We start from the raw sequence: 14,672 nt of genomic DNA, 5'->3' as shown, positions 1-14,672 counted from the left end.
ACAGTACTAAATAACGTCACAGACACAATGCTGCCTTGTGGAACACCCTGATCCTTGATTATACTGATCAGAATTGATCCCATTCGGACTTAAAATTCCATGTCTGTTACAAACTGCGATAAAAACTGAGGTAAACGACCTCTAAAACACAAATCATGTAAATCTTTTAAAATGCCGTGCTTTCAGGCAGTGTCGTATGCTTATTCCAGATCAAAGAAAATTAATGCTGTGTGATGAACAGTTACTTGAAACTGTCTGTTAAAACTTCTAGATCAATTGAGCTAAACGACCTCTCAAACCCAAATCAGGCAAATCCCTTCAGATGCCATGCTTCCCGTAGTTTTCTCATGATCAAAGATCATTAATACTTTGTGATGAAAAGTTACTATAGCGTTTTTTACAAAGGATTCTAATAGTACTAAATGATCAATAATACTTCGATTGTTCCTGATACCACATTGTACATTTGTAATCAGGTTATTGGTTTCTAGTCACCAAATTAATCTATCATTTACCATTCGTTCCATGGTTTAACAGACACAGCTGGTTAAAGATATTGGTCTGCAATTAGATAGATTTGTATGATCACGGCTAGGGTTTGGTATTGGGGCAACAATGGTATTGTGCTATGAAGGAGGAGAATGTCCATATTAGTCTATAATAGGATGTCATCTGACAACGCTTTGGGATGTGTGACATTGCTTTGTGAAGTCACTTTGACAACCGCTAGTTTTAAGGCAAATATCCGATCTGCATCCCAGGCTATATAGTGGTGCATAAAACTATTTGACGTATCGTGGATTCTGTTCTCTCTGCAGTGTGGCGTGGTCGTCCAAGATGTTTCCGGCGTCCTTTGTATGTACGCGAGGTCAGTTATCCATACGTGGACAATGACCAACTGATAATAATGTTAAAATAGAGTTCGCTTCCAATATGTTTTGTCTTGCACAGCATAGTACAGCTGTAATAATGCTGAAACAAATATCTGCTCATGATATAGTCCCAATTGAACAATCGACTCTGCTTTTAGGAGAGATTTCTTATGAATGTGGAAAGGGCTTTGTCGCTTTTAGTTACTGAAACCAAAACAGAGATACGTTTTGGGAAATAAATGTTTCACACAATAAAGGAATAAGGTGGTCAGGTTCGCTGACTTGGTTGATGCATGTATGAGTGTATGAGTGCGGCGTAACGAAATAAAGAACATTCGTAAATGGTACGGATTCAGGGTGAGGCTTGAGGTCCACAACAACCTGTGGATGGATGGATTCGGTTTGTTCGGATTCTTTGTCATAAACTACTGTTTACTGATTAAACAAACAGTCAGAATCTGCTAACACTCTGTGATTGATAAAAATCAAAAGGAGTTACCTTACCAAAAGGCGTAACCAGTGCAAACAGAATTGTAAGAACCTAAATATTGTGACAGTTTGACTAAGCTGAATTATCCTGCAGAGAAACAATGACTTTGGTTCAAGGACCTATGTAAGGATTTTCAAAAAAACATCAACAGAAGACCAGATAATATAAAAAAATGGAAGTAGATAGAAGCAAGAAGCAACGAATTTAAGTTCGTTAAATGCACATCCGTTTGCAAATTATAATTGCCAAAAATAAGACCTTATTTGACATGTGCAATTGCACTGAATGAACGCTAAGCAGTAGCGACGATACTGCCTTAAAGTGTTTTGATGGCAAAATATATGCTTCGATAAAGACATTTTATAGCCAAGTCATATGCTCTTCCTAAAATTACACCTAAAATTCCTAAAACTAATTTCCTCATAAAGAAACTCAACTCCAGACTTTGCTTTCTATGGTGAATTTGGTAGAGAGCCAATTTATATCAAAATATATAAACGAGTAATAACCTTTTGGCATAAGATCGCTACTTGTACCAGTACTTTGAAAATCTCCAGTACGCTGCATAATTATATCCAGGTTAATGTCCCAGATATGTTAGATAGACTGAGATGGTTTTCATTTGTTAAACATATTCTTAATGATTGCGGGTTAAATGAAATATATGATAATCCTTCCATTTGCACTACCACGTTGCTAGCCTCAACAGTAGAACAGATACTCAAGGACCAAAATGTACAAAATTGGAGAAGTTCCGTAGAAGTTCTAAGGGATTTTATTACAAATATTATAAACAGGATTTATCTTTTGAACCGTACCTTTTTATGCCAAAATCAATTTACTTGCCTATTCTTAAATTTAGAACTAGTAACCATTATCTACCTGTTGAAACTGGCCGGTGGACAAATACCCCTAGAAATGATCGTTTATGTACATTATGTAACTCACCCGCTGTTGGTGATGAGTTTCACTATCTTTTCAGGTGCCAAATTCTTCACCAACAGCGACAGCTGTACATACCTCAGTACGTCAATACATGGCCCAACCTTTATACACATAAAATATTACTTTGTTCAAAGAAAGCTAAATATGTTAAAGATTTGTCAAAATTTATTAAATGTATCAATAGAAGTTTAGATATAAATACATGTAATTAAATGTTTGCATCATTCTCTAATGACGACCTTGTATATATGAATATATATGTATATTGTATTGTACATTATCCTACCTCAATTATATCTCTCCGATGCCATCTTTGTGTATATATGTATATAACTTTGTTTCCACTTCACTCATGTACCACCGTTGGTGGAAGTTGAGAAAATAAAAAACCTTCGAAACCTTCGAACCTATGCAATGTCACATGTTGAAAATGTTGATGATGGTGTTTGCAATGTGAAGTTTGTTGACCTTAGTGATAATGTTTCACCAAAGTTAAGAAATTCTGATGTGTTAGCTCACATTGATGGGAAGCTATCACATGTGGAGCACAGTGGTGCAGTGGTTAGCATGCTGGCCTCTCACGCCAAAGGCCCGTGTTCGAATCCCGGTGGAGACACCAAAATTGTGACCTGGGTCTCATACTGTGTTGTGTCCCTGGGCAAGGCACTTCGTCCACATTGCACTCAGTCCACTCACCTGTTTAAAATGGGAACCTGAAAAGCTGATGTACGGACCTATACGGTCGCGCTTAGCGCTTAGTAGCAGCTTTGAAAGTACAATTCCGCCACGGTAATAATGTAACGCCAGAGAACAGCATCGCGTTGGAGTCTAGGCGCAAAAATTAGCATTAATATTATTATTATTATTATTATTTATCCCCTGAGAAGAAAGCTCAAATGACAGATTTGATTCATGAGTTCTCTCACTTATATCCTGATATGCCTGGCCGAACTAATGTTGTTAGCCATGACATAGATGTAGGTGATGCTGTGCTGAATTACATGCAGGACAATGACATTATTGAACCCATTGACAGTCCGTGGAGATCACCTTGTGTTCTTGTGCCGAAGAGTGGTAGAGGTGGTAACTGTGCTGACCTGAAAGCTGTCAATGCGCTCTCACGAACGGATTCTTATCCTATTCCGAGAGTTGACGATTGCATTGATCGCATTGGTCACGCTAGATATATAAGTAAGTTTGAAGGGCTTCTGGCAGATTCCACTCACAGACCGTGCGAAGAATATATCGTCATTCGGTACACCAGATGGACTGTATCAATACAGTGATGCCGTCTGGTCTGAAGAACGCACCAGCGACGTTCCAGAGACTCGTCAACTATGTCACATCTGGTCTTGATAGTGTCGAAGCTTACATGGATGCTGTCATCAATTATGACATGGAGTGGGAAGAACATGTCAAGAGAACTCGTGCATTTGGGAAGGCACAGGTTGAATTGTTAGGGCATGTTGTAGAGCACGGCCAGGTACAGCAAGTTCATGCTAAGGTTAAAGCAATTGTACACTTTCCAGTACCTCAGTATAAGAGAGAATTCATGAGATTCGTGGGTATTATAGAAAGTTTTGTCAAAATTTCTCAGATTTGTATCACCACTTACCAACCTTTTGGAGAAAAAGGTAAAATGCAAGTGGGGGAGCAGTTGTCAGACTGCATTAAAAAGTCAAAGCCATACTCCAGTATTGCAGGCACCAAATTTTGAGATGTAAAAATCGATGTAAGTGATGTAGGTGCAGGTGCTGTCCTGATTCAAGAGGATGATTCAGGAATTGAACACCCAGTTTGTTATTTTTCCAAGAAGTTTGATAAGCATCAAAGAAATTATTCTACCATTGAGAAAGAGACTTTAGGTAATTTGCTAGCTTTGCAACATTTTGAAGTGTACCTAGGTACCACTACTTTTCCGATTGAAGTGTTTATTGATCACAATGCCTTGACTTTTCTTCACAACATGAAGAACAAGAATGAAAGAGTTATGGGGTGGAGTTTGACCTTGCAAGGGTTCAATCTTGTGATTAGGCACATTAAAGGCAAAGACAATGTTTGTGCTGATGCACTTTCCAGGTTGTAAATGCATAATGATTTGATGATGCTGTATGTTTGTATCTGCATTATATCATAGTAATTCTGCAAGATGTTTCTCATGTTATTCATATGATTACATGTCATCTTATTATGTTAGTTATCTTGCTATAATTGTAACAGAAAGTTTCTGTTTACTTTCTTTTCTTAAGGGGGAGAGTGTTATGAGAGTAGGGCCTTTTGAGATAGCACTTTGGAGTTACCTTCCCTTGGCTGGCAGACTTGCTTGTTTGCTTCTCGTGGTGTCTTGTGTTTTCGATGTAATTCTTTTACGTTCTGAGAGGATATTGACGTAGCCTAACTTTGCTAGTATGCTCGAGAATTGTGTAAAAGCTATATAAATCATGATTGTTGAGTTGTGTGACCGTACTAACACAGAACTTTGAGGACTTCGGATTTATGCACATCTGTCTGCTATCAACCAGTTTATTAACGTTTCAAGACCGACCGTGCTTGTCTATTCAACTGTTGTCATTGCCAACAACCTTCCATTAGTATATCGCTTCTCACTGTGAATGTCAAGACTCTGGTGAGATAATGTTTTAGATCTGTGACACAATATTTTCGATTTGTGACTCAACTGCATTGTACAAGAAATCTGTATTGTCATTCATTGTAACCTTGTTCATGGTTTATTCAAAATACAATTGAATATTTTAGACTTGTCTGTGTTCTATTTTGTTGGTTCAAATGGGACTCTTAAACCTTTTGTCACGGCAAATTATCAACCGAAACAATACTTATGGGTCACAATGCATTGCTCCGTAGATGCTCAAACACAAAACTACTTTTAAACCTTAAACAACATTGTTCGATGTATGCCCAAATTGACACCCGTACGTTAGACCCGACCGCTTGCATTCTTTAACGACCACTAATCCATAGCTATTCATATGGTAATAGTCCTTCTGTCAGAATTATAAATAGGCCGTGTCTCCAATAGTTGGGTCAAACGCTGTCTTTGTGTCAGCTTGTTGTGGGAGGAAAGTGATACAGGTGTCATACCAGGGGTGTGTGGTGTAGGAAGCTGCCATACCAAGACACATAGTGAGTTTAGCAATATTCCAGCTATATGGCGGCGGTCTGTAAATAATCGAGTCCTGACCAGAAAATCCAGTGATCAACAGCATGAACATCGATCTGCGCACATGGGAACCGATGACATGTGTCAAGTCAAGTCAGCGAGCCTTACCACCTGATCCCGTTAGTCGCCTCTTACGACAAGCATTGGTTACTGAAGATCAATATTCTAACCCGGATCTTCACGGGTACCAAGAAACATAATCAGCATGAATCGAGATCTGAGAGAACAAACGTTTGTCTAGCCTATCCCAGGGACGCAATTTCGCAGAACGAATTACGTCGCATTTGAAGACAATGTCACCCTAACCCCATGTACTACGCACATGAATCTGTGATACAATCATAATGTAACCGATATCTGTTGAATATTTGTGTCAAGCTGATTGCCGTGTTGCAAATTGATAAAATGTTAATGATGATCGGAGCAGCCATTTGTTTCCAGCAATCAGTCGATTTTCAAAGGTTACAGGTAAAATCTAACATGTGTACCGAAAGACCATGTATTGACGTCCGTTAGTGGTTTCATTGATCACAGGTTTTTTTATATTCAAGTATAATGAGACTATAGTATAATTCGACAGTAAAGTCCAGTTCGGTTCACAAAGGAGATAGCGGTACTCTGTAGTGGATGTCCAAGTGTCATGGCTAACTCTGATGCAAGTACATCGCTAGTCTTATTTACAAGCTTGAATGGATACGAGGTAACCGCACCTCTGCTTGCAATAAACATCGTTATCTTACTGATTGGAATTCTTACCCTGGTCTCGAACGCCTTTGTCCTGGATACCTTGGTGAGAAGGACGAGTCTGGAGGCCACGGATCTGGTGATGTGTCATCTTGCGGTCACCGACATGCTCACAGGGGTCCTTGTCATTCACACAGTTGGATACAACTTGATCAACTTTCAGAACTTCACAGAATGCCTGGTTCGTCTTGGCGTCGTCTTCACCTTCGTGTGTTGTTCTGTCTATCATCTGGCCCTCCTGACACTTGACAGGTTCGTGAAGATTGTCTTCCCTACCGTTACCAGGATGTCATCACCCGGAAGTCCGTGTCCATCATGTCGGCGGCCATCTGGGTCTTCTCCGTCAACCTCGGCCTCATCCCGGCCTACGGCTGGAGCGATACACCAGCACCTTCAGAACCTGCATGTTCCCTGCTAGGAGTCTTAACGGCGGGATACATACAGATGGGACTGTCGCTTATTGTCTTACCATTTGTTGTGATTTGTGTCCTGTACATGAAGATATTTCTGGTCGTTAGGAGACATTCCCGCGCTATCGCGGCTACTGACGTCACAGGGAACATGAACTCTGGGAGCATGAAGTTCACCAAAACTGTGGTCATCCTGATTGGAACTTACATCATCTCGTTTTCACCTCTAGGTAAGACAGTGGCGTTTTCACTTATGTTATCAGCGTCACTAACGTAGTTTTCTGAAATTGATGAACCCAATAAGGTTAGATTCAATCCAGCAAATCTTAACTGGATGAAGATATTGGACTTACATAGTTTTTTATGTTTACATAATTATCACCTGAACTACATAATCTCACAAAGTGTTGTGTTTGTGTAAGATGCGTTTGTCACGATATGACTGAAATACTACCCATGTGACATAAAATATTAACTCACTTTAGCTCTGATACCATTTTGTTCTAACGCTGGGTTGGAATACTACAGGTGATTCTGTTACTGTTCTGATCGATGACATGTTGGTTCAAACGTTGGAATACTACAGGTGATTCTGTTGCAGCTCTGATACCATTTTGTTCTAACGCTGGGTTGGAATACTACAGGTGATTCTGTTGCAGCTCTGATACTATTTTGTTCTAACGCTGGGTTGGAATACTACAGGTGATTCTGTTGCAGCTCTGATACTGTTTTGTTCTAATGCTGGGTTGGAATACTACAGGTGATTCTGTTACAGTTCTGATCGATGACATGTTGGTTCTAAACGTTGGAATACTACAGGTGATTCTGTTGCAGCTCTGATACTATTTTGTTCTAACGCTGGGTTGGAATACTACAGGTGATTCTGTTGCAGCTCTGATACTGTTTTGTTCTAACGCTGGGTTGGAATACTACAGGTGATTCTGTTGCAGCTCTGATACTATTTTGTTCTAACGCTGGGTTGGAATACTACAGATGATTCTGTTGCAGCTCTGATACTATTTTGTTCTAACGCTGGGTTGGAATACTACAGGTGATTCTGTTGCAGCTCTGATACTGTTTTGTTCTAATGCTGGGTTGGAATACTACAGGTGATTCTGTTGCAGCTCCGAATCTATTTTGTTCTAACGCTGGGTTGGAATACTACAGATGATTCTGTTGTAGCTCTGATTCTGTTTTGTTCTAACGCTGGGTTGGAATACTACAGGTGATTCTGTTACAGTTCTGATCGATGACATGTTGGTTCTAACGTTGGAATACTACAGGTGATTCTGTTGCAGCTCTGATACTGTTTTGTTCTAACGCTGGGTTGGAATACTACAGGTGATTCTGTTGTCTGATACTATTTTGTTCTAACGCTGGGTTGGAATACTACAGGTGATTCTGTTGCAGCTCTGATACCATTTTGTTCTAACGCTGGGTTGGAATACTACAGGTGATTCTGTTGCAGCTCTGATTCTTTTGTTCTAACGCTGGGTTGGAATACTACAGGTGATTCTGTTACTATTTTGTTCTAACGTTTTTTCTAACGCTGGGTTGGAATACTACAGGTGATTCTGTTGCAGCTCTGATACTGTTTTGTTCTAACGCTGGGTTGGAATTGGAATACTACAGGTGATTCTGTTGCAGTGATCTGATAGCTCTGACTATTTTGTTCTAACGCTGGGTTGGAATACTACAGGTGATTCTGTTGCAGCTCTGATACTGATTTTTGTTCTAACGCTGGGTTGGAATACTACAGGTGATTCTGTTACAGTTCTGATCGATGACATGTTGGTTCTAACGTTGGAATACTACAGGTGATTCTGTTGCAGCTCTGATACTATTTTGTTCAGCTCTGATACCATTTTGTTCTAACGCTGGGTTGGAATACTACAGGTGATTCTGTTGCAGCTCTGATACTGTTTTGTTCTAACGCTGGGTTGGAATACTACAGGTGATTCTGTTACAGCAGCTCTGATGACATTTTGTTCTAACGCTGGGTTGGAATACTACAGGTGATTCTGTTGCAGCTCTGATACTGTTGTAGCTCTGATTTTGTTCTAACGCTAACGCTGGATGATTCTGTTGCAGCTCTGATACCATTTTGTTCTAACGCTGGGTTGGAATACTACAGGTGATTCTGTTGCAGCTCTGATACTATTTTGTTCTAACGCTGGGTTGGAATACTACAGGTGATTCTGTTGCAGCTCTGATACTATTTTGTTCTAACGCTGGGTTGGAATACTACAGGTGATTCTGTTGCAGCTCTGATACCATTTTGTTCTAACGCTGGGTTGGAATACTGCAGGTGATTCTGTTGCAGCTCTGATACCATTTTGTTCTAACGCTGGGTTGGAATACTACAGGTGATTCTGTTGCAGCTCTGATACTGTTTTGTTCTAATGCTGGGTTGGAATACTACAGGTGATTCTGTTACAGTTCTGATCGATGACATGTTGGTTCAAACGTTGGAATACTACAGGTGATTCTGTTGCAGCTCTAATACTATTTTGTTCTAACGCTGGGTTGGAATACTACAGGTGATTCTGTTACAGTTCTGATCGATGACATGTTGGTTCTAACGTTGGAATACTACAGGTGATTCTGTTGCAGCTCTGATACTGTTTTGTTCTAACGCTGGGTTGGAATACTACAGGTGATTCTGTTGCAGCTCTGATACTATTTTGTTCTAACGCTGGGTTGGAATACTACAGGTGATTCTGTTGCAGCTCTGATACCATTTTGTTCTAACGCTGGGTTGGAATACTACAGGTGATTCTGTTGCAGCTCTGATACTGTTTTGTTCTAACGCTGGGTTGGAATACTACAGGTGATTCTGTTGCAGCTCTGATACTATTTTGTTCTAACGCTGGGTTGGAATACTACAGGTGATTCTGCTGCAGCTCTGATACTGTTTTGTTCTAACGCTGGGTTGGAATACTACAGGTGATTCTGTTGCAGCTCTGATACTTTTGTTTTTAACGCTGGGTTGGAATTCTAACGCTGGTTTGGAATTTTACAGGTGATTCTGTTACAGTTCTGATCGATGACATGTTGGTTCTAACGTTGGAATACTACAGGTGATTCTGTTGCAGCTCTGATACTACATTTTGTTCTAACGCTGGGTTGGAATACTACAGGTGATTCTGTTGCAGCTCTGATACTGTTTTGTTCTAACGCTGGGTTGGAATACTACAGGTGATTCTGTTACAGCTCTGATCGATGACATGTTGGTTCTAACGTTGGAATACTACAGGTGATTCTGTTGCAGCTCTGATACCATTTTGTTCTAACGCTGGGTTGGAATACTACAGGTGATTCTGTTGCAGCTCTGATACTGTTTTGTTCTAACGCTGGGTTGGAATACTACAGGTGATTCTGTTGCAGCTCTGATACCATTTTGTTCTAACGCTGGGTTGGAATACTACAGGTGATTCTGTTGCAGCTCTGATACTGTTTTGTTCTAATGCTGGGTTGGAATACTACAGGTGATTCTGTTACAGTTCTGATCGATGACATGTTGGTTCAAACGTTGGAATACTACAGGTGATTCTGTTGCAGCTCTAATACTATTTTGTTCTAACGCTGGGTTGGAATACTACAGGTGATTCTGTTACAGTTCTGATCGATGACATGTTGGTTCTAACGTTGGAATACTACAGGTGATTCTGTTGCAGCTCTGATACCATTTTGTTCTAACGCTGGGTTGGAATACTACAGGTGATTCTGTTGCAGCTCTGATACTATTTTGTTCTAACGCTGGGTTGGAATACTACAGGTGATTCTGTTGCAGCTCTGATACCATTTTGTTCTAACGCTGGGTTGGAATACTACAGGTGATTCTGTTGCAGCTCTGATACCATTTTGTTCTAACGCTGGGTTGGAATACTACAGGTGATTCTGTTGCAGCTCTGATACTGTTTTGTTCTAATGCTGGGTTGGAATACTACAGGTGATTCTGTTACAGTTCTGATCGATGACATGTTGGTTCTAACGTTGGAATACTACAGGTGATTCTGTTGCAGCTCTGATACTATTTTGTTCTAACGCTGGGTTGGAATACTACAGGTGATTCTGTTACAGTTCTGATCGATGACATGTTGGTTCTAACGTTGGAATACTACAGGTGATTCTCTTGTAGCTCTGATACTTTTTTGTTCTAACGCTGGGTTGGAATACTACAGGTGATTCTGTTGCAGCTCTGATACTATTTTGTTCTAACGCTGGGTTGGAATACTACAGGTGATTCTGTTGCAGCTCTGATACTGTTTTGTTCTAATGCTGTCTTGGAAGACTACAGGTGATGCTGTTGCAGCTCCGAAACTATTTTGTTCTAACGCTGGGTTTGAATACTACAGATGATTCTGTTGTAGCTCTGATTCTGTTTTGTTCTAACGCTGGGTTGGAATAATACAGGTGATTCTGTTACAGTTCTGATCGATGACATGTTGGTTCTAACGTTGGAATACTACAGGTGATTCTGTTGCAGCTCTGATACTGTTTTGTTCTAATGCTGGGTTGGAATACTACAGGTGATTCTGTTGCAGCTCTGATACTGTTTTGTTCTAACGCTGGGTTGGAATACTACAGGTGATTCTGTTGCAGCTCTGATACTATTTTGTTCTAACGCTGGGTTGGAATACTACAGGTGATTCTGTTGCAGCTCTGATACTATTTTGTTCTAACGCTGGGTTGGAATACTACAGATGATTCTGTTGCAGCTCTGATACCATTTTGTTCTAACGCTGGGTTGGAATACTACAGGTGATTCTGTTGCAGCTCTGATACCATTTTGTTCTAATGATTCTGTTTCTGAACGCTAATGCTTGGAATACTACAGGTGATTCTGTTGCTCAGCTCTGATACCATTTTGTTCTAACGCTGGGTTGGAATACTACAGGTGATTCTGTTGCAGCTCTGATACTGTTTTGTTCTAACGCTGGGTTGGAATACTACAGGTGATTCTGTTACAGTTCTGATCGATGACATGTTGGTTCAAACGTTGGAATACTACAGGTGATTCTGTTGCAGCTCTGATACTGTTTTGTTCTAACGCTGGGTTGGAATACTACAGGTGATTCTGTTGCAGCTCTGATACTATTTTGTTCTAACGCTGGGTTGGAATACTACAGATGATTCTGTTGCAGCTCTGATTCTGTTTTGTTCTAACGCTGGGTTGGAATGGGTTGGAATACTGTTTTGTTCTAACGCTGGGTTGAATTACAGGTGATTCTGTTACAGTTCTGATCGATGACATGTTGGTTCTAACGTTGGAATACTACAGGTGATTCTGTTGCAGCTCTGATACCATTTTGTTCTAACGCTGGGTTGGAATACTACAGGTGATTCTGTTGCAGCTCTGATACTATTTTGTTCTAACGCTGGGTTGGAATACTACAGGTGATTCTGTTGCAGCTTGATACTGTTTTGTTCTAACGCTGGGTTGGAATACTACAGGTGATTCTGTTGCAGTTCTAACGCTGGGTTGGAATACGTTGGAATACTACAGGTGATTCTGTTTCTGATACTGTTTTGTTCTAACGCTGGGTTGGAATACTACAGGTGATGATCTGTTGCAGAATACTCTGATACCACTATTTTGTTCTAACGCTGGGTTGGAATACTACAGGTGATTCTGTTGCAGCTCTGATACTATTTTGTTTAACGCTGGAATATGCTGTAGCTCTGATACTATTTTGTTCTAATGCTGGGTTGGAATACTACAGGTGATTCTGTTGCAGCTCTGATACTGTTTTGTTCTAATGCTGGGTTGGAATGCTACAGATGATTCTGTTACAGTTCTGATCGATGACATGTTGGTTCTAACGTTGGAATACTACAGATGATTATCATTTGTTGCAGCTATGATAGCCTTGGTGTACACGTCTGGAGGATTTCACGAAATGTCTGCATACGCAGTTGGTGACTACATCATTTACGCCAGCGTCCTGACGTTCGCGAACTCCCTCGTCAACCCCATCATCTACGCTTTCAAGTTGCCGCCAGTCCGGAGGAGACTACTCCGTTTCCTTGGCAAGGGCGACAACTCTTCAAATTCAACCACTAGTGGAACCATACAGACAATTGCCATCGATATGGATTAAAATGAATCGATGTTTATTTCTAACTGAAAGGAGTGTGTGTAAGAGGAAATGAACATTGCCATAGGTTTTGGACTAATATTTTCTTTAAAAAGATTTGGAATCTGATGTTTGAAGTATATTATCCTCTCAAGTTATGTTTGATTTAAGTTAATTGACAACGTATGATGCAAATGTATACTTGAGTAGGACATTACCTTGGATGGAAGATTAGTTATTGTCTGATATGAAGAGCACCAACAATTAAGCGCGTCTTTAACAATTTCGTTGGGAAAAGAGACAAAACGTAAAGCTGAAATATCAGCAAGGGACTGGTAATGTATTAAGGACGTTGTGGGTCGGAGGTTGTTGATGCACTGAAAATACCCCTTCCTTAATGCTTGTCACATTGTAGTTTGACCTTCCCTTGATTCCCTCTGACAGCACTACCGCCGACATCCTGGAACGAACAACCTAAATACTTTTAAACTGACAAGCATCAGGGCAAGATTACTTTTAAACAAATTATTCATCAGTCCTGTATGAGGTATTTAACTAAATTTATTCCCGCGCAACTCTGTTCAAAACGTAGAAATGATTCACCCCAAAATTCCCTCTTTCGTGGGGTATTGCCATTATCAATCCTATGCCAAAGCCTGGTTGGGATCAGACTGATCTATCGGGGTGTTCCAACTTACCCAACTCCTATTGTCTCAGTAGAAGAAATCACTGGGGTGTGATAATCCCCTTTATTCCCTTATTTGTTTCCCTGTGAAATAGTATCCGGGGCCAAATGGGATAAAATGCTACTGCGTTTGATTCAATGTTTGTCTGTATTTATTAATTATATATATACAAGTTATCCATTTATACAACTTAATACAACATCAACATCATATCACATATTATACATCAATATTTCACAGCACACCTTTCACACTTACCAGTTAAATGTGATACTGAGTCTCTTGTACATTTCCAAGGCATGCTTCAGTGCAACTTCTCTTCCCTGGTGGAGGTCTGGCACCGTTTCTTAGCTGAAGAACAATTATCGCCCTATATCATTAACTCGCCCACCCACCCCACCCCCAAAAACAAATTAAAATAATAATAATTAAAAAATAAATAAACAAACAAAACCAAACAACAACAAAACAAAAACAAAACAACAAACAAACAAAAATAATATAAATATAAAAATCAAACAAAACAAAAACAAACAAATCATTGTTCGAACTGGCTGAGTGGTTGATTACCTCAGTATATATCTCAGTTTATAAACAACAACTGCAAGTACAAATGGGCTCCATTCTGCCTAATTATTTAAAGATCACGACACCCTGCAAGTCGGCATACTATATAAATCTCACTAGAGCAATTAAGAAAAGAAATAGACTTTATCCACCAACAAGGATTAAGCTCTACTCTGTAAGTGGAGGCTGAGGAACAACCCAACATACACCCCTCTCACTTCATCAATTCAATAATTCAGTAATTCAGTAATTAATTAATACAGGTAAAATTTACCTCGATATCATACCTTCTTACCGCTTCTGTCTTTTCCGCCCCGTAAATGATGAAGCCAGAGGTAGACCTTACCAAACCTTAAAACATCAGAACAGATCCTTTTGTATTCCAACAAGAATACAACCAGTTACGCTCAAAGTATATCACCCACAGCTCATTTTTACAGACTTATCCAAGTATGGTGGCAGCTTCCAGTGTTACTGTCACTGGATCCAAGTCTGTCTCCTCGAGAATCCTCGACATTAGTTCCATCTTCACTGCTTCATTGTTAAAAAATGATCATCTTATCAGATGCATTGTCGAGTATCACCCGATCATTCACGACATTTTAGAAGTTTACCACTATTTATCAATTCGCCTATGTGACATCTCTCTTGGAGCCTATCAAGTCATGTAGGTTTAGCAGGTAACACAAAAGCCGAT

General features: G+C 40.0%; 1 protein-coding gene across 1 annotated transcript; it reads left to right on the top strand.

Moving 5' to 3' along the window:
* The first annotated feature begins 5,859 nt into the window (after positions 1 to 5,859).
* LOC124282323 (adenosine receptor A3-like) lies at positions 5,860 to 13,546 on the top strand. Its single transcript, XM_046718290.1, has 2 exons — positions 5,860 to 6,872; positions 12,505 to 13,546. Exons 1-2 carry the CDS (start codon positions 6,548 to 6,550, stop codon positions 12,744 to 12,746), a joined length of 567 nt encoding a protein of 188 aa, XP_046574246.1. The 5' UTR covers positions 5,860 to 6,547; the 3' UTR covers positions 12,747 to 13,546.
* The last annotated feature ends 1,126 nt before the right edge of the window (positions 13,547 to 14,672 follow it).

Source organism: Haliotis rubra, unplaced genomic scaffold (genome assembly GCF_003918875.1).
Source record: "Haliotis rubra isolate DU_JTF1 unplaced genomic scaffold, ASM391887v1 Scf298, whole genome shotgun sequence".
In the NCBI taxonomy this organism is placed as follows: domain Eukaryota; kingdom Metazoa; phylum Mollusca; class Gastropoda; order Lepetellida; family Haliotidae; genus Haliotis; species Haliotis rubra.
Note: the sequence above shows the minus strand (reverse complement) of the source record. Positions and strands in the feature narration are given on the sequence as shown.